Consider the following 27,043-nt stretch of genomic DNA (forward strand, 5'->3'; position numbering starts at 1 on the left):
TATTCTCTTACTATTTTTACAGTCAGTTTTATTTGGTGAGAAAAACAGGTGTATTTGTTGCATATTGGGACAGTTAACTTTCAGTATTCTGGCCATCCAGTGTGATTTTTCTTTTTTTTTTTCTTTTTTTTATTTGGAAAGATAGTTGTTTACAACCTCTGTGAATTTTGCAGGTTCTAAGAGATCTACATCACTTAAGAGACATTGGGCAGTGGCATCAAGAGCAGACAAGAATGGAATTCTGGAAGAAATGTCACGACAGCTTCGTGAAACATTCAGTCTCCAGCACAGCCGCGTCTGACTTCTTTTATCATCAGGCAAACGTTGTGTTTGACTCTCCTGCTCAGGAGAAGATGAGCAGTGTGATGGAGAGACATTTGCTGCTTACCCTGGCTGGCCACTGGCTGGCCAAGGGTGACTCAGTGTCCCTGCACAGGTTGGAAGAAATTGAGAAGCAGATCTGGGTCTGCCGCATCGCTCAGCAAACGGTCCCCACGGAGCAGGGCTCGGGCAGGACTTCCTCCCACGTTGGAGTGACCAGGGATCTTACCTTTGACAGCTTATCCCAGGAGTTTTCTTTCTCAAAGCTCCCGGCTCTGAACACACCAAAGTACTTAAAACTTGAGGGTCTTGCATTCGGGGAGCCTCAGCAGACCTTGACTCGGGAGGAGGAGGAATCCCTCGCGCTTCTCATCGGGCGCCTTCTCGATGCAGGCAGCGTGCATGAAGCCAGCCGTGTGTGCCAGTACTTCCACTTCTACCACAGGGATGTTTCACTGGTGTTGCACTGCAGAGCTCTGGCTTCAGGGGAAGCTGATCCAGACAGATTACACACAGATATCCAGGCTCTCCTTGCAGCAAGAGCGAAGACATCTGAAAGCAGCGCCGAGCCACAGAGCGGGGTCCTGGGCAGTAAGTAACAGCCACCAGTTCATACCAGTGCTGTAAGTGACACCCACCAGTTCATACCAGTGCTGTAAGTGACACCCACCAGCTCATACCAGCACAGTAACGGCCACCAGTTCATACCAGTGCAGTAAGTAACAGCCACCAGTTCATACCAGTGCAGTAACAGCCACCAGTTCATACCAGTGCTGGGGTTCTTACTCTTGTGTTACACTCCCATTTCTGCAGGGTTAATAAGGGCTTCTCTCAGTGGGCTCTGTCTTTGGTTCATGAACCCTCTGGTGAAAGGAACCTGAGGCCCTGTAATACACATTGCCTGAACGTGCTCCAGGCTCCTCTGCAGCTGCTCTAGTCCCTTGGCTGTTCATTTGCTGTAGCAATTCTGCTCCAGGAGAGGAGCACTGAGCTGAATCTATGTTTCTGCTTTTGAAATACACAGTCGAGTAAATCTTGAGTCTGCTTCTGGAGCTGAAACATGGAGATGCTGTAATTAATATGTTTCTCTGAATTCTTTGTACATGATAAAGGGTTTAGTCTTTCTTTCCAGTAGCAAGGCTGAGGCTGGCAATGTTTATATACAAAGTATTCTGTGCATATCTGTGAAGCCTGAATGAGAAAGCTGCCAGCTGGAACCTTACTTCCCAATATTAATCTGTGTAAAGCTTTCAGAGGAATTGAAAAGAACAAGTGAAGCCCTGTGCCATCAGAAAGAGTGCTGAACCCTTACACTCCCTTACACTTAGGAATTCTACATCTGATATATTGTTGTGGATATTTTGGCTCATTTCTGTTCTGTCATATTGCTTATATCCTAAAACTTTTTAAAAAATTAACATCACAGGTATCAAGAACTCAAAGCCTGAGCAAGTGTTTGCTGCAGGTTTCTGGGGTCTTGCTCCAAGTGTAAGGCTCACAAGTGTTATCTGTCTGGATGGGAAAGGAATTTATAGTGTTTTTGCTTCCAGCATCAAGCTTAGAAGACTGGACACACCTTGTGGCTCCATCTCCAGATGATCAGGTTGTGACCAGTCTGAAGGCTCTCATAGATGAGTGTGTTCATGGAAGGAACTACTGCAGACAGGTTCTCTCTTTGTATGAGCTTTCCAAGGTATGTGTCTGGTGATGTTATTAAAGAAACAAGTGGTTTGTGTCAGGCTGTGCTGTGGAAGTTTGTAGAGGGGAAAGGATAAAGAGTGGTGAAAGGTACTCATTGGGTGCCTGAAACAAACTTCAGAGGGTGAAGTTACCAAGTCCTGGTGTAGAAATATGGCCAGATGCTTCCTAGGCTTGAGGTGATGAAATGAACTCAGCTCCCAGACTCTGCAGACCCCTACTCCTGACTCCACTAAGCCAGATCCCAGCCTGGCTCTTTGATGTGCTTTTTTAATAATCTTTTGAAGCATATGTTGTTCATCCAGCACTTTGCTTTGGGCCTTTCTTGTGGGATGCCTTCGTAATCAACACCAACCCAGACCTAGACAGGGAGATAGCAGCAGCTTTAGAAGTTTTAGCAGGGAAGTGCTGTGCAGGCTCCATGCAGCAGCAGCTCTGTCCCCAGAGGCTGCTCAGAGGAGCAGATAACAAGTTCCAAGTGCTTCAGCCCAGACACAGACAGGAGAAGCAGACAGTTGTTGTTTGCTGGCTCTTTCTGCTCCTGGACCTTCCTGATTGCAGCAGCCCTGCTTCTCCAGAGGGGTGCTGAACTCTTCCTTCAGGGTACAGAACCCTTCCCATAGTATTTGGTCTGTGTTTCTGGAATGGAGCATTGGATTGGTTTTTTTTTTCCTGAATAAAAAGAGCAGCCTCTGTGCTGACAGCATTAATACCATTTTTATCCCAGAGGTTCTTAGATTCTCCTGCAGAATTTTTCATGCCTCAGATATTCAGTGAGTGCTGTAGTTTGAGCTACTGAGGAGCAGTGGTATGTCTGGCTTCTTCCTTTTTGTGCCATCTACACATTTCGTGCTTGCAGCTGCCTGTCCATAGTTCTGCCCTGAGGTTTGATCCTTGTGTTTAATTTGTAAAGCTGGAATATGTGAGAGCAGAGTATTTGCACCAGTTCCTCTTCCAAAGTTCCAGCTCCTCTTTTTACAAGTTTTTTACATATTGCTTTGTCTTTTTCACTGAGAGTTTGTAGAGAAGAGGAAAAGGAACCTCCTAAGTACAGCTTAGTGGTAAAGCACAGTTCTGTGTCTGGGAGGGAATACTCCTCTTTGTCTTTTAGCTATTTTAAGAGGTAAAGTTTATATTTGCCTCAGAAAGGGATCTCTTTGCATGGAACAGGTCTGTGGGTATTAAACCCCAAATACAAAGCCCTTGCCTGGCATCCTGGTCTGGAGATCACTGGTACTGGAGGCACACAGAGGGAGGCACTGGTAACCAGAGCCTGAGGACAGGTTCTAGTTGCTGTGCTGGAAATTAGCTGTGTTTGCTTCTCCCCTTTGCTCTGCAGTGCTCTGCAGGTCCTGGACTGGGACTTCTGCTGCGTGGGCTCAGAGAAGTGTTGTGTGTGTTTGTCTCCAGGAACTGAACTGCTCCTACAGTGAGATGTCAGCCCAGGACCCTGAGGAGGTGCTTGGGGTGATCCTGTCCTCCCAGCAGGCAGCCAGGGGCAGGAAGGCTCAGGCCTTCATCTCCACCCAGGGGCTGCAGCCTCAGACAGTGGCAGAGCTGGTGGCTGAAGAGATCCTGCAGGAGCTGTTGGTGCTTTCAGAAGGGAAAGGTAGGGAAGAGGCTTGGTCTTGAGGGGTTTTGGTTGGTAAGTGTGGTTATTTGGGTGTCTGAGAGACAGTCCTTGCTCTCTAAACCTTTGAGTGCTGATATGGTCAGTGATCTTTGGGCAGCCCTTGTGTAAGGTTCCATACAAATGTCTGGTTTTACTTACATCTGTGGCCATCTGTTGTGGTTTTATTTTATTTTTATGGATGTAAATTTAATGTGGGGCTTTTTTTAAAAAAAAAAGGTGTTTGGGTTTTGAGTCATGATCTTTGCACTCCCCCATCATCTGACTTGGGAAGAGTGATGCTCATTTCTCTGTGAAAACCATAGCTGAAAGTTATCCCCTTTTTTTTTATTCTTTCAGTTTTGTGAAATGAGGGCAGGAATTTGTCTGAAACTTTGCTGTTTCAGTCACTTCTGACTAAACTCCTCAGTTAAATTCCTCACAACAAAGTTCCATGAAGAACAGTGAGCCATCAGATGGTGATTTTGGGGTTCAGGTGTGCTCTGCTCTGCTTCTCTTCCACTCTGCTGCTTCTCCCTCTGTTTGCTCCCCTTGTGCCCCATCCCTTCATCAGCTCAGATGATTTGGTGAGCACCCTTCAGAGGTATCAACTTCACTCAGCAGAAAATAGAAGAGTTTTCTGTTGAGTTCATGAGCTGAACTGGTTCATGGGAGAGTGTGAATGCACTGCAAGGCATGGGTTAGAATTGCATAAGGAAGAGGAAAAATGTTCTTTTTTTGCAGAAGGCTGCTGGATTTGTGGAGTTACAGGTGTAATTACAGTATCAATTCAGTTGTTTGGTAGGATTTCATTGGACTGAACTGGCAAGGAGTGGTATCTGATGGTTAAACTTAAGCAGTAAGATCAGAAGTGTCTGTGGAACTCCAAGCCCTGGGTCAGTCAGGGTGAAGTCACGTTGGTTTGTTTGGGGTTTTTTTGTTATCAATGAAGCTTCTCTCCTGGACAGTTACCAGGTGTGACATGGCTCTCTCTCCCTCTCTTTGCTGCCACAGGACAGAAACATGTTCTGAACCCTGGAGCTGAGAGCCAGGCATTGCTGCAGCTTGCTCAGCTGTGCCAGGATCACACCCTGGTTGGCATGAAGCTGCTGGAGAAAATCTCTGCTGTGCCACGAGGGGACCGGGCGTGCAGTAAGTGCCTGGCACAGGGATAAACCCCCAGGAGCAAACCTCACCCCTGGTGCTGTCAAGCAGCTTTTGGTGGAGGGGGTTGGGAGGTTTTGGTGTGCTATAAAATAGTGCTTTAGAAACTGATCCAAACCCCACAGACTGGGGTCAGGCTGAGTGCACCCTGTGACAGGAATGGTGACAGTGGCACAGGGACAGCTCAGCTTGGTGATCCTGTCCTGCTGTTAGGAACACGGAGAGAGGCACAGCAGCTTCCTCACCTGACTTCTCCTGTGCTCCAGTTACAGAGCTGCTGATTTTGGCCCACAGCTGCTTTACCTTGAGCTGCCACATGGAAGGAATCACCAGAGTCCTCCAAGCAGCACGGCTCCTCACAGAGGAACACTTGGCACCTAATGAAGAGTATGGGCTTGTGGTATGTGTGCTCAGTGCCAGATGTCTTCATCCAGGTGCTGCCTGGGGCTTTCCATGTACAGGAATTTCTCATCAGCAGAGCAGGGCTGATGGAATGGGGTACACAGAGTCTCTCTCCTCTGCCTGACTGGTCTTGTCCTGCCTGTGGCACACAGCTAAAGGTGGGGGCATGGTCTGATGTTGGCAGGTGAGGGTTTTCAAGTTGCAGAAGCTCTTAGGAGGCTTCTCTGGAAAAACAGAGGTGGAAAGGGTGTAGCAAATCAGAATGGGAATGTCAAACTCCTTCAGCTCTTGGTGCAGTGGGGTGGTTTTGTTACCAGGCTGTCAGGCACCTCCAAGTCCTGCCTTGAAGGGACTCCAGGAGGCTGAGACATGCCCCATATAACAGTGTCATTGCTGAAGGGTTCACTGCATTCATTTTTACTTGGCCAAATGATGTCCTTTCACCTCACAGTAAAACAGATGCAGCCCCTGAGTGCTGGGAGAGGGTTTTTTCTGCTTTCCTTGGAGTTTCTCTCATCCACTGCTGTGTCTGCAGGTCCGACTGCTCACTGGGATTGGCAGATACAATGAGATGACCTACATATTTGAACTGCTGCATGAGAAACACTACTTTGAAGTGCTCATGAGAAAGAAATTGGACCCAGTAGGTGGAAGGGGATAATGGGGAGAAACCTTCTAGGAAACTGTGTGGTTACACTGGAAACAGCTATTTGAATAATAAGGTGGAGTTATCTGGGGGTTTTAATTATTGGAGTGCACGAAGTTTTAGTCAAGTTTTATAGTAATAAAGTAATTCTGGGTATTATTCTTTTTAGTTTAATAAGTTTGTTGTATATATATGAACTATATATGAATGTTGTATATATGTGAACTATAGTTCAGTGCAGCATTGAAACTCCAAGCTTGGGAGTATCACTTGGAGTTTTCATGTCTTGCTTTGTTTCTAATTCCAGTTAAGGTTTCACAGCTTTGTAAAAATCATAAATACTGATAGCTTTCTTGTAACAGAAATGAAGTCACAAAGAAATGTCAGTTTTGACATTTGGGTGTGAGCAGATGAGTGCTCAGGCACTGGAGTTTCTTACCTGACCTCACGTAGTTACAGCCAGCACGATATCACCATTAATGGGATGGGAAAACCTCAGAGGGGAAATCTTGGAAAGTTGTAGCAGAACAGATTTGGTTGTGGGTACCAAACAGTGAATGAAAAGGAAATCTCTCCAGATCTGAGTGTTCTGTCCCTGCCCAGAGTGGGACCCTGAAGAGAGCTCTGCTGGATTACATCAAGCGGTGCCGGCCCGGGGACAGCGAGAAGCACAACATGATCGCCCTCTGCTTCAGCATGTGCAGGGAGATCGGGGAGAACCACCAGGCTGCTGCTGCCACCCAGCTGAAACTCATCGAGTCTCAGCCCTGGGGTGAGTGGGGGCTGCAGGGCCCAGACAGACAAGGAGGAAAACCTGACACCTGGAGGTGTGATTGTCTCTGCTCCTGACACCCGCTGCCTGGCAGGGGCCTCTCCAGCCTGGGGTGGTTCTGTGCTTCACTTTTTTTTCTGGCTGCTCTGGTGGTTTTCAAGGAGTTGGGATGTTTGGCTCTTACATTCTGCAGAACCAGCCATGGGAGGAGGGAAGGACCCAGGTGTGGTTTCCTCCCTTCAGAGGGCTGTGACACGCTGGGGTTTTGTATGAAGTGTTGGGGTTCTTATGGTTGTGCTCTGAACCCAGTGAGCTCTGTGCAGCTGGGAGGGTGCTGTGGGGCAGCAGCTGATCCTGCCCAGCAGCAGCCAAGTGGTTTCCTGGAGGAGTCTGGTAACAGTCAGTGCTTCTGTCTGCCATAGATGTCTGGTTTTGGTTTCTTTCCAGTGCTTCAGTCCAGATTGGGTTCCAGCAATAGCTTTGGTCCATAACAGAAGAGGCACAAGTGTGTCTTTGCCCTTTTTTAGAGCCTTTTTTTTGAACAAAAGGCCTTCTGCTGCTTTCTGAAACAATAGTAAGCACAGACTGGCTACCAAGAGCAATTTTTGTAACTTAGCCACCTTTATAAATAATTGGTTCCTGTTTTTCCCCATTTCAGAGGAGTCTCTTAAGGATGTTGCAAATTTAAAGAAGCTGCTGCTGAAAGCTCTGACTCTCTTCATTGATGCTGCAGAAAGTTATTCCAAGGTAAAATGAGATGGAACTGTGTGAGTTGTGTGCAGCAGGTCAGGGGTGAGGGAGGGGGTGTGGGTCCTGTCCCAGGAGAAGAGGAGCAAAGGAATCTCCAGCTCTGTCAGCTCAGCAGTGTCAGAAACACTGCTCAGGCTTTGACATTGAGGTTTGCAGTCAGGTTCCCCAGTTTTAGAGAAGTGACCATGAGCTTAACTAGCAAGAAAAATACTTAAAAGTGTTTAAACCTGGTGTGGTTGTGGGGAAAGCAGAACTTGGGGTGAGTGAAGCTTCACCTAAAGCTAACAGAATACAATCAACAATGAAACTGCAGTGACTTGGAAGATGAAAGAGGAGACAACTCGGGAATGCTCTCAGGTGCTCTCAGGAGTATTTTTCCCTTTCCTCTGGACTCAGAGGCTTTGCCTCTCTCTGTGCTTGGTCCCCAGGACTCCTGTGTCCGGCAGGCTCTGCGCTGCAGCCGCCTGACCAAGCTCATCACCCTGCAGCTGCATTTCCTCAACACAGGCCAGAGCACCATGCTGATCAACCTGACCCCCCAGAACCTGATGGACTCCATCCTGGCCTTGCCTAGATTCTACCAGGTGAGCTCAGCTTCCTCCTTTCATGTTTTTTCTGAAAATGATTGTTCAGAAGGACTGAATCCCTCTGCCCCTGGGAGCACAATGCTCAGCTCTTCGTGTGGCCACTGAGACTGCAGCCCCTGGGCCTGCTGCAGGTCCTGGGGGGATCTCTGGGCAGTCCTTGGGTGAGCCAGTGGCTTTTGTGCTGCTGTGAATCTGCACTGGAGCCCTGATCTGCCTTGGCATCCATCACCTTGTAAGCCTGAAAATATGAAAGAACTGTTTTTAAAGAGAACAACTCCCCTCTGACAAGAAAGTGTTTGCAGTGATGTGGCTGCTCTCAAGAAGAGCATCAGGAGATGGGCCAGACAGTCTGGAATACTTACACTCTCACATTGCTCAGGGGATGTTTCTGTGCCAGAAGAAACTCTTCTTGATCAGAAATTCCAGCATCTCTTCTCCCTGCAGGCAGCAATTGTGGCTGAGGCTTACGAGTTTGTTCCAGACTGGGCTGAGGTTCTCTATCAACAAGTGATCACCAAGGGGGACTTCACTTACTTAGAAGAGTTCAAACAGCAGCAGCCCCTGAAGCCCCCCATGTTTGAGGAGATTGCTAAGAAGTAAGTCAGAGGTTGGGCAAACTGGAACCTTCTTTTGCACAGGCTGCTTTAGAAGAGCAGCTGTGAGTTTCCTGGATGCAGGTCTTGGTGCTGCTCTCACCTTTTCAGTGAGAAGTGCAGTCTGTGGATCTGCCACTTGTCCTGAGCCACAGAACCAGGCTGCCTCAGGGCTGCTCAGGTCACACGTGGGTTTAAATTAAAATAACCAGGAGAATCCAATGTACCTGTTGAGCACAACCTCTGTTTAACAACTGCAGTTCTTACAGGTCAGTAGTGAGTCCTGGAGCCACTGCCTGTGGGGCCCTTCTGTTTCCTGACCCCTGCACTTCTTTTCAGAGTTAAGCAACACCCACCTACTGATGCTGCTCTGAAAAACCTGAAGAAATTGCTGAGTTACTGTGAAGATGTCTACACATACTACAGGCTGGCTTATGATAACAAGTTCTACGATGTGGTGAACACACTTCTGAAGGATGCCCAGACTGGCTGCTGCCTCAAGGACATGTTGGCAAACTAAACTCACCCTCTGGAAGTGGAGACTGGCTCTGAGAGGTGCCAGTGCCACAGCATCCTGCAGGGCTGGTGCTGAGCCTTTAACAGGTATTTTTAGCAATTCCTTGCTTACAGGGAGACACTGCTGTGTGACAGTTACTCCAGAAAACTGGTGGTGGTTGTAAATATTTAAAACACTGAGACTGTGTTAACCTGAAATTGTGTTTTGTATAATAAATCTGTTTACAAAATACTCAGCCTGGCACAGCTGATGGTGAACCACAGAGATCCAGCAGTGGGGGTGATGATCACCACAGGAATTGTATCTGAACCCACCACAGAAGGTGCAGAATATCCAGTGACAGTGGAATGAGCTGGGGGAAGTTTCAGATCCACACCAGGCTCAGCTGTTCCTTGATTCCAGCCTGGTAAGCCTGGGTTTGTTTGGTAGCTTAGTGAAGTGAAGCAGTCCTGCACAACTCAAAGAGCAAACACTTAATTTGCTGCTGGCTTGGAGTAAGGGACACAATGAAGCATGAGCTGACAATCTCCTCTGGGTTGCTGAACGTTTTCATGGCAGTAACTGCTGCATAAACCATTTCCTTGCACAGCATTTCCCTCAGCTCTGCAGCAGCAGCAGGAGAGTTGTACCCAGGCAAAGATCCAGGTGGCACCAGGCACAGCTCCTTCCCTAAACAAACACTCACACAGGGAGGGTTATCCCTGAGCAGAACCCAATTCATAATCCCTGTTTCATTCAGTCTTGTGAGAACCACTTAGGCTGAGTGGCTGTGATGAGTTCAGTAACTGCTAGCAAGCTTTTAGCTTCAGCTTTGAAGAACCTGGAGGTGCCCTCCCAAGAGTCACCATCCCTGGGACCACTGCAATGGGAGAGATCCAGAGGAAGGAGCAGCTGCTCTCCTCTCCATCCTGGGAACAGACACCTGAGCACACACACAGCCTCAGGGCTGCCCTGGAATATTCCTAAGGTAAGAATGAGCCACTGGGCTCAGCAGCTCCAGCAAATACTAAGTTAGTCATGGAAATGCTTGTGTTATGGCATCCCACCAGGATTCTGTTTGCCATCAGCATCTCTTAGTGTAAGGAACAGACATTTTACAGTGCTAAGTTTTGCTTCTTTAACCCCATCTGAGCTGCAAACCAGAGCAAAGCCCAGACCTGTAGTGCCCCCACCACGTCAGGTATTGAAAGAACTGGTCCAAGGACAGCTGTGCTGAAGTCCTCAATAGTGATTTTATTAAATTAGTTGCTTTATAAAACATTGCAGATGTTGTAATTGTTAACATAACAATTTGCCCAACTGTATTAACTGTTGCAGTTTGCTAAGCAAGTTTGTTGTTGATTCTTTTTTTTTTTTTTAAATGAAAGAAAATGGCTGAGTTGTGAGAGATTTACCACAACCCAGGAGAGACCAAAAGGAAGTCTTGTTTTCTTACACTTAAACCAGGCAATTACTGTTAAAGAAAACCCAACCCATACAGCTGCATTAGTAGAAATTCAGATGAATGGAAACTAAACTTTATACTCAAGACACAAATAGGTTTGGTGGTTTGTTTTTTTTCCAAACAAGCAACTCTCCCCTGGCCCTGCCCACCACGGGTGCTGCTCTGAGGGAAAGCTCTGCAGCAGTGGGTGCCTCCCAGGACCCCTCCCCAGGTGCAGCCTCCTGCAGGTCACTGTTCCCTCTCACAAGATGCTGAAAACCTCAAGCTCTAAAACTCAAGACAAAGCAATACTAAGTGCACACCATGCCCTTGCTGCAAACTGCTTCTGCTCCTCAAACAGCTCGTTCTGGGAGGTACAGTTAAGGCCATGTTACTGAACTGTGCTGGTAATAACACTGGGCTGTGCTGGGACTCAGTTACAATTTAGTGGCTGTTCCTATAACATCAAATAGCAACAGCTCCCATTATCAGAATTTTGGGGGGTTTTAACTGCAATTTCCATAGCTTTTAAGTGTCTTCATTCTAACCCCTGCCCACAGAGCAGGGAGGCTTCAGCACGGCCCCGTCAGGAGTTGAACCACCAGCACAGTGACACTGCAAGTCTGATTGTAGCATTTGGCAGAATTTAAAGGAAGAAAAGTTGTGCTACATGTTTAAGGGATTATGGGCAACAGAAAGACAACAGAAGGGGAGATAAATGTCACATGAAGTCTTCAAAGTCTTGTACATATTCTCCATCATATCCTCCATAATCAGCCAGGTCATCTTTCATCGTAGCCTTTAAGCCACCTCCAGGAACAACACCTTTTTTCTTCTTTTTGGCTTTATTCTGCTTAAATAGGAAGAACACCTTTACTTTAAAATCCACAGCAGTTTGGTGCATTGCCACTGCTCTCAGTGAGGGAGAGGGGCACGGGACACATGAACTCCCAGAGGTGGGCAGCAGGTTGTGTGCATTAGCTGAGGTTTTGCCTGTGCTCTGCAGATCAATCAGCTCCTGATTACCTCACACAGTGAAGAGGATTAAACTCTAAATCAGTGTCTGAGGTTATCATTTAATCTCCTGCTACTACCTAGGCAAACCCAGCAGTTTCCCCTTTCCCACTCAGCCCCAGAGCAGGGACAGAAGCAGACACAGCTCTTACCTTTTCTTGTTTTTGCTTTTCACTGCATAGTACTGTCAAAGTATTTGTGATCTTTTTCAAATCATCAACTTCCACTGCATCAAGGAAAGAAAAAAATATTTCCCATCAGTATTGTTCTTGGCAGACAGTGAATAAGCAGCAGCAGCACTCTCTAAAAACCAGAAGTAAGGGTGAGGAGTAAGTTAGGGGTAATTACTTGATTGAAATCAGCAAAAGACAGACTGGGTGGTTCTGCTCCTTGTCCCCACAGTCACCATCTCAGATGGTCCCTGGCAAGCTGCTCAAGTGTTGGAGAAGGTAAAATTGGGCAGTGAAGAGTCAGTGAACACAGAGCCTCAGTGAGGCAGCATCTGAACAGTAACATGTGGATACAGGAAAATACAGTAAAGCACACCAAAAGGAGCAGGGGATGATCACCAGTTCTTAACAGGCAAATGGTCCCAGTTTGTGAGTCCCTCACTTGAGATCTGGAGCCCATGTGCAGTGCCAGCTGCCAGCTGCCAGCTCCAGGGTGTTTGCACAGCTCTAAAGCAGATCAAGTTACAGTGAAGGACAACATGGCTGCAGCACAGGGGAGATCTCACCAGGGACTGCAGCCTCCCAGAGCAGTGCAAAAAGGGAGTTTAAATTCATTTCATCTCTGTGCAGTGACATCTGAAATGCCAGAAGAGTTTCTTTTGTAATCCCCAAATTAGATGAACTCAAGTTTTCTAACAGTTTCCTTCCAAATGAGCCACACGATTTCTCTGGCTCAGAGAATTTAAAAACTATTATTATTTTTAAAATGGCATCAAGAAAAACATGCAAAAATTCAGACTCTTAAGATGACTCTCTTGACCTGACAGCCAAGAGTGAAACTCTTGTTCCAGCACACAATCTGTAACTTCCAGGGACTGGGACCTGACACAGGGAGTGAAACATCAGTGTTGCACTGAGCATGAAGAACACAACCCATGGGCTTTAACCCTCCCTGAAGCAGCAGGATCCCAGCTGCAGGGGTTGGGAGCAGTGCTGGGGGGTTGGGCACTCACATGAAATGCACACATCTCGCACTAAGGCTTCCAAAAAGCTCCCGTAGTGTAAGGACTTCTCATACTGTGTGATCTTCTCTTTCAGCAGCTTCCCAAATTCCGTGAAGTCATCTTTTGAAGAGGGATTCATGGCATCTATTCCACAAGTGTTATTTACACCTGCACGGGGAGAGGAGAGGAGTTACAGACCACAGGAGGTGTGATGCCTGGAGGATGGCACCAGAGGAAACAAGAAACCTCCCTCCCGTGGAGCTCTTCAGACAGCAAAGGCTTCAGAAAACCAAAGCTGAGGTTTCCTCTCTCACCTGCCCCTGGCTGCTGCCACACAAAGCCTGAGCCAGGAAGCTGGACAGAAAGGGATTCTGCTGCAGAGCTTCAGCATTTGAGCCAGCTATTCACATGGAGCCCCTTTCCCCTCAAATAAAGAACTCCTGCCTTGAGCTCCTAAGTGTAAAATTTAGTTGGTTCTTTACAGAAAGACTCAGCATCTCCCCCCAAGGCACTGTACTCTTTCTGAAGACTTGCAGAGCAGTTTTCCCTGAGTAATAAGCTGTATAATTAATTCTCTGTCATCAAGGCACCACGCTTTCATGTCTGAGGAATGCTGCTATGAATCAGGATCTGTGCTGGCTCTGGCAGAGCCCAAAACCAGAATGATCTCTGCACCAGAAACCACCTCCTCACTCACCCAACTGCCTTGCTCAACATCCCCCCCAGGACACTGCCTGAAGTGAAGAGTGACTGAGCTGTGCTCTGCCACCACCCTCAGCCAGAGCTCTCTAAACCCATGTATAAAGCACCTCAGAACATTTCATCAGCAACCCTTTCCCTACCACCTCTTTCCACGACCTCTTTCACATGCAGAAAAAGCACTCTGTTTATTCTGAAGGCGTTTTTGTGGCTCTTGCTGTCAGTCCCACGAGATGCCTCCAGCAGCTGGAATTCTCCAGGAGGATAAATGCCCCTCTTTATCCCCAGCAACACAACCTGCTCCAGCAGTCAAGTCCTGCTCAGAGCTCTCTGCAGAGTATCCCCACACACCAGCTTTACTCCTGGGATGCTCCATCCCCTGCCCTGACCCAGCCCCAGCACACACTTACCAAATGTTTCTTTTGCTAACTCAAGGTCTGACTCCTCTTGTAATTTCTTTAGTCGTAGTTTATCTGCTAACTGTTCTTCTGGTGTAAGCTCCTTCTGTTCCTCTGGTGCCTCTAACTGGATTTGAAAAGATGGATATTGGGAGAAGGTCACATCTCTCACCCCTGAGCAGAGGCAGGACAAGAGCAGTGCCCCTGAGGGGCTCATTTCAGGCTGGGCTCAGTCAGTGCTCCCCCTGAGAACCCCCCTGGTTGTACAACAAGTGGGAAATACCACCCCAGTTCTGCCTTCTCCATTTTCCCCAGTAATCTCCCCAATAAACATTACTGCAGCACCCTGCTGAGCTACAGACACTGAAGCTGACAGACCCCAGATGCTAAGGACAAGATCTGAGTTGGTGTGGTTGATCAGATCAGTCAGGATCTTCACAGGTCCTGTTCAGCCACTAAAAAAAAACTGAACCTGCCCTCTGCACTGTGTGAGACCTGGAAGAAAAAAAGCATTACCCTTTTCTTGAGCTCCTCTTGCTTTTTCTTCTGTAGCTTTTCTTTTTCTTTTATTTTTTCTGCTATTTTCTTTTTTTCTGAAACCTTGAGTTCTGCAAAACATTGAACAATCAGCACTCAGTAGATCTACTCATGTATTTTTTTTCCATTAATCAGTGAGCCATGGAGCTCAGGACCTGAACACACCAGAGCTGGAAGCCACACTCTGCCAAAACCAAACCCAACCCTCCTTGGAAAGTGGGTTTGATCCTTCAGATACAGCCAAGGCAAACCCAGAGCCTGTCCTGATGCTGCAGACAGAGCCACGTCTTCCTGCTCAGCCTTACCTTGTTTTACCTCTGTCTCCTTCACCTCCTCCTCTTCCTCCTCATCATCCCAGTTATCCTGAAAAATAAGTTTCAGTTCAGATTCTTTCACAGACACTTTCTGCTTGTTCAGGTGACAGGATGGTGGCTGCCAGGAGACCTCTGCAAACACTCCTGCAGTGCAGGGAGCTGTGAGAGCTGATCAGTCCAGGGCCTGCCCTTCATTTTACTGAGAGACTCAGAAAGCTTCTGTCAATAGTTACCAAAAACCCAAGACTGAATCAACACCCAGTAAAACTGAGTTCATTGCCATTCCCTGTGCCACAGGTTGCAAGGAGCTGGGATGTCACTGGGTGTCACTGCCCTGGCAGGAGGAGCAGCTCCCAGCAGCACAGGGCCATGGCTCTGACCAAGATTTTTATCAGCAAAGCAGCCATCAGAGCACTCAGACAAATCCCTTCAGTGTTCCTGTCCTCATGGCACCCCAAACCCCAGTGTGCACCCCCAGGTGGGGCTCCCCAAGCTCTACACCAGACTGAAGTTACACCAAGAGGCACTCAGCATCTGCCCAGCAGGAGCCACAGCCAGGAAACCACTCAGGAATCTAATCTTAGGTACCTGGTTCAAGTGATCTGCAGGCTTAGGAGATTACATCTGACAAGACCCAACTTACACAGACTCACATCCTGCCACCACCTCACTCCAGGTAAGTTAGAAACCCAGAAATGCTGAATTCTGTGATTTCCACCTCCCAGGGGTAATGCAGGGGCATTTATGAACTGCTCAGGCTGCAGTGCCAGGTGCTGACCCAAGCAGGGCAGACACCCCAGCTCATTTACCACCTCACTCAAATTAATTGGCACTTGTGAGGGCTCCAGCTTCCCTGCCACATTCCAAGAAGCTGACTTGGATCTGGAGCAGCATTATTTTAGCTCCTATCTAATTAAGAGTTTGTTACACCCACTTCTTAAATAGCCCTCTTCATCACTGCTGTGCACAGCTTGCTGCCTCACCCCCTGCCCTGACCTTCAGGGGCTGCTGTTGGGTCTGGGGTTTGGGGAGGGGGCACCCACCAGGATGCTGGGAGCTCCTGGGAATCACTGGTACAACTGGGAGACTCTGGAGAGGGGGGAGGGAAGGGATTTCCTGGCCAGGACAGACACAGTTCCTCCCCCAGGCCCCTGGCAGGGAGAGCTGAGGCTTTGGGGGGCAGGGGGGTCCTGGCCCTGCCTCCCCCCGAGCTCCCAAAGGAATTTTAAGATCTGGAGGGGATTTTCAGAGCCCACCCACAGCCCTGCCAGCAGAACAAGGGGGCTGGGACCAGGGACAGGCAGGGTGAGAACCAACCCAGGAGACTTCACCCCCTCAGCCTGGGGGGGTTTTCCCACCCTCACCTTTCCCCAGGCTCTGGGGTTTAAAAAAAATCAATAGGAAAATAATTAATATACTGAGTGGGTTTGGGGTTTGTTTGGGGGTTTTTTTTCCTATTGGAAGGCCAGGAGCTGCATCCAAATGCACACCTGATGCTGTGTCTGGTAACTCCAGTGAACTCCCCTGGAGGGAAAGGCAAAGGCCTGAGTGCTGGGTCTCTGCACTGGTTCCCAGTTTATTCCCAGGAGGATTCTTTATTCCCAAGCATTCCAGCAGCATTTCTTTATGCCACTGCACTGAATCCAGGCTGCTGAGAGCACCTTCCATTTCAGGGAAATGCAGCCCTGGTGGGAGCAGCTCTCTGCCAGCTTCACACACCTCATGACACGTGCCTTAAACACCTGAAAATTCACATTATTCCCCCTAAAAACCAGAGGACACGACTGGGAGGTGAGAGGCACTTCCTCCAGCTAAACCTGAACCTCTCCTGCAGAGAGAAAGCTGCCCAGGCCAGGGTGAGAGGCAGAGCCCCCAGGTTTGGTGTTGTGCAGCACAGATGAGGATTCCCTGGCAGGAGGTGCCTATGCTGGGGAACTGCAGAGGAGCTTTGGTACTGACCCTGGTGTGAATGTCAAACCCGGGGAACTCAGTTTCCCACCTGAACAGTTATTTTGTTACTAAAAAGAAAATAAAATCTTCCAAATAAAAGCACTGGAGCTGCCTACAGAGAACCCAAGGTGAGACCTCAGCCTTCAGAGAGGCTGAAAACTTTCTGTGCTTCTGTTCCAGTCACTCCTCTGCTGTGGGGACTTCCCCGAGGTGGCATCTCCAGCAGGCACCTCCCCAGCTCAGCTCTGTCATCCCTGGTGTCCACATGGGAAGAACAACTCCAGGGCAAGTCCAGCAGCTCCTCTCTGGACCAGTCCTTCTCTCTGGGAGCAGCTTCAGCACTCAAATCATACAGAATCCCTCAGGAAGAGGGATTTGCAGCCTTTACTCCATGCAGGAACCTTGTTCCTCTGTGAAAGGGGCACAGAGAGCAGAGGTGGCTTCAGGAGGCCTCCTGGGACAGAGGTTTCCCACCTGGAAAAGCCTCCCAGGGACCGTGTGTCTGCAGAGACCTTCACCCACTGTGCCTGCTGAGAGGTGGCACTGATGGTAACCACAGGGGGGGTGGTTCCTGAATTTTAAGAAGGAAAAGGGACAGTCTGTAACTTAGAAAAATCCCACAGAACTCTCTGACTTTTGTAAGAGAAGGGGAACTGTGTTTTCCCAACTGCTTTTATAAACAGCCTGAGCTCCCAGGACAACCACCTGGGTGTCTTTCAGACCTTCTGGTGCCAGAGCCTAATGAACAACCCCAGGTGCTTGCTCAGTCAGCAGCAACACAGCTTCAGGAAGTGTCACACAGCTTCAGAAGGTGTCACACAGGCAGCCACACCACAGTGACCAAGTCCTGACACTGCCCCTCACAGCACCTGAGCACCCTGACTGGAGAACCAGGAGCTTTCCCAGCTGCCCTGTTTCCACTCAAGCACATCCCCTCTTGTGTTCTCTGGCACTGTTTTGCTTTGCTGTCCCCATCAGGGTGACACAAACTCAGGTTTGTAGCACCCACCCTCAGCCCCCAGTGCTCAGGGACAGCTCAGGGGTGGTGCAGGAGCAAAGCTTTGGGGCTCAGGTGTGGAGCGAGGAGCCCCACGGGTGAGCAGGGGCAGGAGACAGCCCCACGGGTGAGCAGGGGCAGGAGACAGCCCCACGGGTGAGCAGGGGCAGGAGGCAGCCCCACGGGTGAGCAGGGGCAGGAGGCAGCCCCACGGGTGAGCAGGGGCAGGAGGCACCCCCACGGGTGAGCAGGACAGGAGGCAGCCCCACGGGTGAGCAGGACAGGAGGCAGCCCCACGGGTGAGCAGGGGCAGGAGGCAGCCCCACGGGTGAGCAGGGGCAGGAGGCAGCCCCACGGGTGAGCAGGGGCAGGAGGCAGCCATCACTCTGTGAAACACAGCAAAGCTCTGTGAGCAGAGGGCAGGGGTCTGAGTGCAGCCAGGCTGCTGCTCTGGGAGGGTCTGAAGGGCAGGGAAGGGTGGAAGCCGCAGTGCCAGGAGGGTTCTGCCGAAGAGCAGGAGCACGAACCCCGCTCTGCTCCCACCAGAGCCCCCTCGGGTCCCCCAACACAACGCTCAGGACTGGGGGCACAGGGGACCCCGCGGGCCCCTGCAGAGCACCCAGAGCCCTGGGCAGCAGCAGGAGGCGGATCCCCGGAGCAGGAGGCACCTCCTCAGCCGGGCAGGAGCCCGGGAGCCCCCGGGAGCCCCAGAGCCGCGGGAAGAGGCCTCGGGCAGAGCCCCCGCTCCAGGGACACCGTGCGGGGCCGGGCTCGGTTCCCACCCGGCACCGGGATCCTCCCGAGTCAGCAGCGCTGCCCTCCCGGAGCCCCGCACAGGCCCCGCTCTGGGACACGCGTTCCCGAACCCTCCCGAACCCTCCCGGCCCGGCGGTTCCGGCCCAGCCCGCGGGGCTTTCCCCAGCCGCCCCCGCACACGCGGCCCCAGATGGCAGCAGCCCCCGGGAGGCCCGGTCCGGTCTGTCCCGTCCCGTCCCGTCCCGCTCCGCTCCCCGCCGCCCCCGGGCTCCCAGGCCCGCACCTTCACGTCGTCCTCCTCATCCTCGCCGGCCCAGCGGTCTCCGGCCACTCCCGGCACCAGCCGCTTCGCCACCGGCTCCACCACCTCGAAGCTGTCGGCGTCTGTAGGGGGAGAGGAGAGCGGGTGAGCGGGGCCGGGGTCAGGGCCAGGGGGTGAGGGGATCCCTGCGGGGCCGACACCCACCCCAGGAATCCGCCGCCTCCGCCGCCATCTTCCCGCCGGCGCTGGCAGCGGGCACGGTGAGGCGGCCGAGCCAGAGCGGCCCCAGCACAGCGCCGCGCGGGGCACGCCGGGACGGCGGCGGACTGCCGGAGGAGGGGACTGCCGGGAGCGCGGTCCGCCCTGTGCGGGGCTGGGCTGAGGGGGGACGGGGCGGGAAGGGGGGGGCAGCGGGGAGACCCCGCACACCGGGACACCCCGCACACCGGGACACCCCGCACACCAGGACACCCCGCACACCGGGACACGCACAGCACCGGGACACCCCCCGCACCGGGACACCCCGCACACCGGGACACGCACAGCACCGGACCGGCTCGGCTCGGTTCGGTCCGGTCCGGTCCCGGGCGCTGCGCTCTGCCGCGGGGAGGCTCCGGGCGCTATCGCGGCACCGCAGCTGCGGCGTGGGGCACCGGGCGGGGCCGAGCGGGCACGGGTGGGGCTGCAACTCCCGGAGCTCTCGGTTCCGTCCCGGAGCTCTCGGTTCCGTCCCGGGGCTCTCGGTCCCGTCCCGGTCCCGTCCCGATGGAGGGGAGCAGGGAAGGGTCGGTGCGGGGCTCAGAACGGCCCCGGTGGAAGCAGTGCGGGGGTAACGCGGATTCCGCAGCCCCGGTAACCGCTCGGGGTTCCGGCACTCCGGGGCGGTCACTGCCGAACCTGCCGACTCCTCCTTCCCGGTACCGCCAGAGCCGGGGCAGCCGGGACCGACTCCTCCTCTGGCATCAACCGCAGCCCCGGGTAAACCGAGAGCCCCCCGGAACCGCCCCTCCGGTGAGCCCGGGCTGAGCCCCGAGAGAACGGACACGGAAACGGAGCAAAAATGAACAGGAAAAGGAGGAAATGAAGGGGTTCGGTTCGGTTCGGTTCGGTTAAAGGATCCTGTTGAAGTCTCCGGGAATCCATCCAGGAGTTCCCTCCTGTCTGCTCTCTTGTTTCCCCTTTCCCTTGCTGCCTCCCCGCACACCCAGCGCTTCTGATTTCTGTCTGAAGGTTTTCTGCTCAAGGGAAACCAATAAAAAGGAGACAGGTTGGGCCATGGGGTCATTTAGCAACAGCAGTCACTGGGACGTGCACCACGTCTGGAAATCAGACCCAAAGCAAGGCCCTCTCAGTCTCCTGTCACAGTTTTAGTTTTTTTCTCATTTGGCCTCCAGTGTCCTCAGTTTTTACAACCAGACACATTTCTTTTCCTTGCATTTTGAAGGCTGAAAACTGATACAACCAATGTCTTGCTCTACAGAAAACTGTCTTAGATAAAGGATGGCATCAGCTAAAAACCATAAAAACAGCAGCCAGAGCATAAATATTTAATGTAAATCATTAGGATTCTATACACTGGAAATAACTGCAGAGGAAACACAAGTTTGTGGCACGTGAGTTCTCCTCCACTTGTATTTCACAAGGTTCAGCCCCATCAGAACAATGACATTTGTACAAGTGTCAAAACACCAAAGCAGAACAGGGTCACATTACAGGGGCAAGACAACCAAAATCCTGATGTTTCACAGGATCTGTACAAGTTCACCCCCAGCAGAACATCCCTCTGTGCTCCCAGATAAAACACTTGTTCCAAATGTTCTGGGGTTATTATGAATTGTATTTTATTTTATTTTTTAACAGAACAATGACTGCTAGCTAAGGAAACGAGCTGTGCTGCTGCTCCCCAGCCACTTATCAGCCTCTTTAGGATCCAAGTATCAGGATCCCAAATGCAAACCTGAAGAGGTGTGGGTTTGGTGACACCACACCCTCAGTGTCCTCCTCCATGGGACAACTCTTTTTCCCAGAAAATCTGTTTTCCTGGGAACTTTCACTTACCTGTCCCTCCCCAGCAGCTCCAGCTGAGCTGAGCCCTGCAGCCCTTGGCACCACAATCACATTTGTTTTTTCTCCTCTTCCTGTCCTCTCCTGGTGGGATTTTGGCTGGATCAGGTCCTGGCACAGGCTCCCCAGGCAGCACCAGGGGTGGGAGCAGAGGGGAGGAGGAGCAGGAGAGAAATCCCAGCAGAAATCCCTGCAGCTGCTCAGAGGGGGAAGCTCGGCTGCAATCCCAGGTTCTCCTGTCAGTCCTCACACTCCAACTTTGTGTCAAATCCCTTTCAGCATCAGTCCTCAAAACCTTTTTGCCTGAAGAAAGCAGTGATGGATCCCATCTCCCAGAAAGGGGCATCCATCTCCTGGGAATGAGGCCACTTCCCTTGCTCCCAGGAGGCTCCCAGGAGCCACGGACACTGCTGCCACCTGATGCTCACCAGAGCTGGGGACTCTGCTGGCTTCTTCTCCTCTTGCTCTTTGCTCAGGGGTTTAAGGAAGTTGAACAGCACACAAGGGCAGCAGATCGGAGGTCCCATCTCTTGTCTGCCACGCAGGAATCCTTCCACCAGAAAAAACCCTTCTGTCACCCCGGGTGCTCTGCTTGCAGAAGGAGACTTTATTTTAATGTCCAAGTGGTGAGTTTGGTTTGGGTGAGCTGAGAGCCCATCAGTGGGAACCATCAGTTTGTAGGTGTGATCTTTGCTTTCCAGCCTGGACTTCTTGAATTCCATGGAGTTCTTAATTCATCTCTCTGGACTCTGTTCCCTTGACACTCACAGTTTGGCTTTGCCCTCCCTGTCCAGGTGGGACACAGCAGAGTTGGGAGGTGGGGGGAGAGCCAGGACCCCGAGGTTGGCTCAGCAGCCAGAGCTCCCTGGGACACAGGGCAGGGGCTCAGATTCCTGTGAAGTTACCAACCTCATCATCCACTCAACATCCCAACAGGACGTGGCTGATTCCACCTGGGTTGGGCAAAGAGGAACGAGGGGGATGGTTTGCAGTGCAGTGCTGGGAGGAAGCCAGAACCAGGAGGAAAACTCAAGGCCTGTGGGGAGCCACCAGATTTTGGTGTTCCCAGTTTCCTCACCACACCAGCAAGCCCTGATCCCACTGGAGCTTTCAGACTGGCCCTGGGCTGTTGGGCTGCTGAGGTTTCCACCCACTGGAGCTTCCTGGTCCCTCTGCCCCACGGGGCTCAGTGCTTGTTCAGCACTCGGGTGTGGAACAGCCTGACCTGGGGAGGAGGAGGAGTAGGAGGAGGAGGAAGAAGAGAAGGAGGAAGAGGAGGAGGAAGAGGAGGAGGAGAGGTTACAGAGGGGATACCCCCTCCTCCCAGTGAGCCAAGTGCCCAGCACTGGCCCCATCCAGCCCCTGCCCACCACAGCACTCACGTGCCAGAACCTTTCTGATCCAGGGCTGAAGGGCTCTGTCTCCTGAGCATCTCTGCCACTCACACCTCTCCTGGTCTGGGAGAGCTTTTAACCAGGTCTCAAAACATTCAGGCTTTCTGAAAGATCTCAAAAAGAAATGGAAAAATGTTTTCCTACGCAGATGGAAGGCAAGATGAATCGAGGGAGGAGAGGAAGCCAATAGTACCCAGGTGAACATTATTCTAGCTGTACAGCAACTTAAAGAAAAAATAAAATTAAATGTGTTGCCAAAATAAGCATGGAAGACATTATTTTGCTGTCAGAACCAAGAATGCTTAAACCTAGAGCAGAACAGATATGGACATGTCAAATCAACACACTACTGCCACAATCAAGCAAAAGAGCACAAATGAAATCATTAATAACTCTGGAAAGAGGATGCTGTGCTTTCTAGAAGTACATAAGACTGGAAGAAATGCCACAGGCACAAGCTGAGCTGCTGAACTGCAGAGTTCTACATTCAGTCCTGGAGCAGTGCACAAGCTGCCAGTGCCCCTTCTGCTGGGCACAGCTCCACCAGACTCATCTCAGCCAGGTCTCACCCTTGAGACAAACCCAGAAATAAAACCTGGTGGATCATAACTTTGCTCCGTGCAAAGACCTTTTATGCCAGAAGTGTTTTGACATTTTAAGGAACTTACATTTCGAGGAAGGGTAAGACTCATTCTGCAAAGAAAGTTCAGAATGATGAATACCAGACTTGCAGCACATTCAAATATGAGTATTTAATGTTCACGAAGCAGTCTCTCGTTTCTGTTGTGCAGAGCTAAACCCCTCAGTTCACAGCTTGGTTTCCCTCACTGATCTGCTGATCACAACACAGATAGAGCTGTAAAGTGCAATGTTTGCTTTGGTTTCCTTAACTCAAGAAAGCACTTGGAGAATGGCTGGAGCCCGAGCCCCCTGTGTCGGGACATTCTTTGAGCAGGTGATCATCTCTTTTACACTCAGAGAAACGCCAGGAACTACTGAACAAAACCCATCTCCTGCTGGCAGAGTTCAGAGAATCTGAAAGCAGTTCTGTCGTGTTGATAACCTGGAGAAATTTGGAAGAACTCCCCATCAAACAAGGATTAAAAACCCCAGCTCTGGGTTCACATTTTAACGAACAACTGGAAAAAAGAAATAAGTTGGCAAAACCCGTGTAGCAGTTCAAATACAAGCTGCCCATTTTCAGAATCTGTAAGTATTTCCAGAACCATCTCATGGACATAAAAAGAGGAAGGAAGGGGTGGTTACAGGGGTCACACGTCTGAGCAAAAGCATATTTAAAGGTAATGTTATGTACATTTTATTTCAATAAAGACATAAGACAAACAGCGTAAAGATGCCCAGATGCCCTAAAGATAAATACATTTAAAAGATTCTCATTAAAATGAATCTGTAGTATTTCTTTCCTGCAAGCAAAATACCTTTCTTTAAATACAAAAAAAATCAGTATTCTGAATTGCAAATGTTTTCACTTTTTGCAGAAAATCTGCCATGATGATTTTTTTTTCTTTTTTTTTAATGAATAAGGATTTTCCACAAAACAGGCTTTGCTCTACATGCTAATTCTCTAAACAGTTCAGTGACACAATGTGCTAGCTACATACACAACAGATAATATAGTAAGAAAACACTCAACCTGATGAAAAGTTAAAATCTTCATTAATACACTGGAAAAAGTTGACATAACTCATGCCTTTTAAAATCAAAAATACAAAAATTAAATGTTTTCCTAAAAAGATTTTCCTTATTTTAAGGACTCATTTGAAAATGAAGCTGCATGTAATTTGTACAATAAAATTGTACAAGTAAACAGGTAATATACATAAAAAATTAATTGACATACTTCTCAATTATCAGTTGTCCACCTTTAATTTCCAATACTGTACTTTCTTAACAAGCATACAAAATATCAAACTTCTCTTTAGAAAAAGTGCCGTTCTGTGACATCTTTTACACAAAAACAGTCTGAGCCCGTGGCGTGGTAATGCAGTCGAGAGGCAAAGCATCCAGACTTCTACAAATTATACCTTCCATAAAAAGCCTCCAGGAAAAGGAGATTACACCCATTATAAAAATATCCACCTCTTGTCCCAGCTGCATTAGAGACCCAAGGCTGAGAGACCATTTCCACGTGGCATGGGAACCACTGTCATAGCACAGACTGCACCCTGGCCTGGGCTCTGCTGCCCCCCAGCACTCTGCACCCCCTCCCTGCAGCTGATTGTACCCAGGGGGGCACCCAGGCACCCCCAGACCCTGCACCCTGCAGAACACTTCAGCCCTGGAGGGAACGAGGAGGAGGCAGCAGCAGTGGAATTGCATGGAACCTCAGAGGTGACCGAGCTGCTTCTCCTCGAGAGATCTGCGTGCACAGCAGAGCCTGAGGTACTCCTTGTCCATCAGCACGTGCCACCACAATGGTCTGAAATATTCTGAGCATTAGTAATTCTTATATTCTTCTTATCTAGCCAGTCTCTTGATTTGTGTGGTTGTTTTTTTGTGGTTTTTTTTTTTTAAAAGGTTTCGACTACAGTAGAATATTACAGAAAGAAAATATAAATGCAGGGTTGGGGTTTCTTTTGTTTTCTTTCTTTCTAAATGAAACTTACATGGGCTAAAACTAGAGAATATCTTTAAACAAATATACAGTATGCAGGCAGACGAAGCAGGAAAACGGCCATCCAACTGTTTAATAAAAAACTAAGAAAATTTGGCTATTTCCAGAAAAACTATGAAGCGCCTCAACTAAAAGGAATGCATAATGAAATTCTAATCTAATACAGGTCAAAGATGTAAAAAGGTTATAAACCTTAACAGGAAAAATAAAACAACTTTTACTGGCCATTCCTGTTGAAATGAGAATCTTAAAAGTAACAGAAAAGTGGCTACAAACCCACTTAGAGCACCGAACAGAGAGAAAATCAGAGTCCATTTTCAATCTCTGTTATATCATAAAATCCTGTGTTTCTACAGGTCAAACTGCTGGTGGCAGAAACAGAATTCTTTATAAACTGCAGATGTCCTGTACATAAAAAAACTTTGTTGGAGTTGCACTAGTTCTAAAGACTTTTCTGTTCTAGCCTCCCCACTGCGTTGTACTGTATTGTACTGAATGTCTTCCACCTCAGATAGAGAAAGTCTCTTCCTGTAACCCTTGATTATTGTTGGGCACCAAAGATAAGAAAAGCAAGACGGGGTACAAAAATGCAAAATTTCAACAGTAATGGCAATGTTTTGTTTTAGTCCAAAAGGGTCCTGCATTTTCTCCCCCTTCAGTCACGAGACAAAAGGCTTTAGTCAGGGGGTAGCAAGTCATGCAAGCGAAATCTGTCTCTGATGTGAGGTCGGACATCTTCGTTCTGCAAGGGAAAGAAACAGACACAAAAAAGGGGCTAATTTCAGGAGAACCACCACATCTGTCAATCAGACTTCAGGGTCTCTTTTCTAACTGTTTTCTTATGACTATCTGTAATTACAAGAGGCTTAGAAATAACTGCCTATCATCACAGTTTAGGAGTAATTTATTGGCACTTGAAGAACAAAGGCAGCAGTAGGCATTATTTCATCTAGATGCCTGCAGATTCCCCATTTCATTATAACTGATGTTAGAGTTCTCCATTTTTTGATCAAAAGCACAGCTAGAAATAATGACATTCTCTCTTTTACTATGTAAATAAGCCCTTATGCATACTTGAATCCCTGCCCAGAGTATCCCTTCCAGAGAGACATACGTGACTTTTAGAGTCTAAATATCACTGACTCAAACAAACCCAACCCTAAAATACATGAAAGTACTTAAAAGAGCTAACTAACATACTGGGGGGAGGGGTTACAGGACAAATAAAGAAAACACTTACCAGTTCTACAAGTTTCTCCAGAAATGGAATCAGTTTTAGGAGCTCGTTGTCATTTTTATCCATGAACCAGCTTTCTATAGGAATTCCATTTGAAAGCTAAAGTAAGCAGAAAATAAACCATCAGCTCGTGATTTATACTCAGCTAAAAATACGACTTGTGAAACAGCATTTTTAGGGAAAATGTTTCCAAGTTGGAGTTTATTCATGTGCACTTTTCCTCTAGAGATTGTGTTAAATTCACACCCAAAATATCTCCTTCCATTGCACGCACCACAACAAAAATGTCCACAGTCCCTGTGCAGAGTCACTCAGTTTGCAGCTGATGAGCTCTTCATGAAAGCAAAAGCAAGACCCAGACCCAGTGATTGGTTTCAGTTTGGTTTGTACACTTAGCCAGGAACCTGTTCCAAGGGGCTCCCTTACCTGATAAGCAAAGGCTTGCGGTGAATTGTCAATGATGATCGTTTTGGAAAGGTCTCTACCAAGAATGTTCAAATCCTTGATGTAATTTCCTTGTACACAAACACAATGCTCACGGAAAAGTCGATGCCTGTGAACGAGGTGAAATCCTGGTTAATGAGACAAATGGCTCCATCTACACTGCACAGGGGAAAAGGAGGGTGAGCTTTGCCAAGTGTTGTCCAGTCCTTAACTCTTCTGATTGCTACAGCTCCAGTCAAACAACTCCTTCCTTTTTTTTCTCATTTGCTTTTAAGCTTTTTACTGGTGGAGTGAGAAAAGCTCAATTCAGATGTCAGGACTACTTGTTACATCTTGCTTTCCAACCATTCCTGCAGATGGATTGACACAGGAACCCAAAATCATCAAACGTGTTTGCAAGGCCCCAGGATCACAGATCAGTTTTGCACAGGAGCCAATTTATTGGGTTTTGCTCTTCCTTTGTTTTGTTCCAAGCTTTGCAGCACTCAGCCTCCCCCTGCCACTGCATGCCAGAACACAAAGCATCAGAGGAAATATTTCCTTTTTCATGTTACCTCTGTTTGCAATTAACCTATTTCTCTTATTAGAGCTCGAAAAAGCCTCGAGGCCAAAACATTCCATCAACTTCTTCCTTTCCAATTAGTCTACTCCCTTTTAATTTATTACAGGAGAAAGAGTAAATGGAT

The 27,043-nt window shown here is 49.1% G+C and overlaps 3 protein-coding genes across 4 annotated transcripts in view; 1 reads left to right on the plus strand and 2 right to left on the minus strand.

Moving 5' to 3' along the window:
* Window positions 1–9,910, plus strand: part of SPG11 (SPG11 vesicle trafficking associated, spatacsin) — a 28,862-nt gene extending 18,952 nt beyond the window's left edge. Inside the window, exons 30-40 of the mRNA XM_030456934.1 lie at window positions 174–912; window positions 1,872–2,014; window positions 3,430–3,628; window positions 4,643–4,780; window positions 5,059–5,192; window positions 5,730–5,837; window positions 6,444–6,612; window positions 7,271–7,359; window positions 7,791–7,946; window positions 8,394–8,545; window positions 8,882–9,910. Of these exons, the coding sequence (XP_030312794.1) occupies window positions 174–912; window positions 1,872–2,014; window positions 3,430–3,628; window positions 4,643–4,780; window positions 5,059–5,192; window positions 5,730–5,837; window positions 6,444–6,612; window positions 7,271–7,359; window positions 7,791–7,946; window positions 8,394–8,545; window positions 8,882–9,062 (2,208 nt within the window). The 3' untranslated portion in view covers window positions 9,063–9,910. The remainder of the gene's footprint in view (window positions 1–173; window positions 913–1,871; window positions 2,015–3,429; window positions 3,629–4,642; window positions 4,781–5,058; window positions 5,193–5,729; window positions 5,838–6,443; window positions 6,613–7,270; window positions 7,360–7,790; window positions 7,947–8,393; window positions 8,546–8,881) is intronic.
* A 490-nt stretch (window positions 9,911–10,400) lies between these two features.
* EIF3J (eukaryotic translation initiation factor 3 subunit J) lies at window positions 10,401–18,908 on the minus strand. 2 transcript variants are annotated; one of them, XM_030457044.1, is made up of 8 exons: window positions 18,788–18,908; window positions 18,605–18,705; window positions 14,610–14,667; window positions 14,284–14,375; window positions 13,780–13,894; window positions 12,680–12,838; window positions 11,649–11,722; window positions 10,401–11,332 (listed from the first exon to the last, which is right to left on the minus strand). In XM_030457044.1, exons 1-8 carry the CDS (start codon window positions 18,813–18,815, stop codon window positions 11,204–11,206), a joined length of 756 nt encoding a protein of 251 aa, XP_030312904.1. In that variant the 5' UTR covers window positions 18,816–18,908; the 3' UTR covers window positions 10,401–11,203. The 2 variants fall into 2 exon arrangements, with proteins under 2 accessions (XP_030312904.1, XP_030312903.1); XM_030457043.1 differs by having other exon boundaries at window positions 10,401–11,335.
* A 4,437-nt stretch (window positions 18,909–23,345) lies between these two features.
* CTDSPL2 (CTD small phosphatase like 2) overlaps window positions 23,346–27,043 on the minus strand; it is a 32,420-nt gene continuing 28,722 nt past the window's right edge. Inside the window, exons 11-13 of the mRNA XM_030457366.1 lie at window positions 26,340–26,466; window positions 25,917–26,012; window positions 23,346–25,418 (exon numbers count right to left, since the gene is read on the minus strand). Coding sequence (XP_030313226.1) covers window positions 25,353–25,418; window positions 25,917–26,012; window positions 26,340–26,466 — 289 coding nt within the window. The 3' untranslated portion in view covers window positions 23,346–25,352. The remainder of the gene's footprint in view (window positions 25,419–25,916; window positions 26,013–26,339; window positions 26,467–27,043) is intronic.

The sequence above is a fragment of the Calypte anna genome, chromosome 10, assembly GCF_003957555.1.
Source record: "Calypte anna isolate BGI_N300 chromosome 10, bCalAnn1_v1.p, whole genome shotgun sequence".
NCBI classification, from domain to species: Eukaryota; Metazoa; Chordata; class Aves; order Apodiformes; family Trochilidae; genus Calypte; species Calypte anna.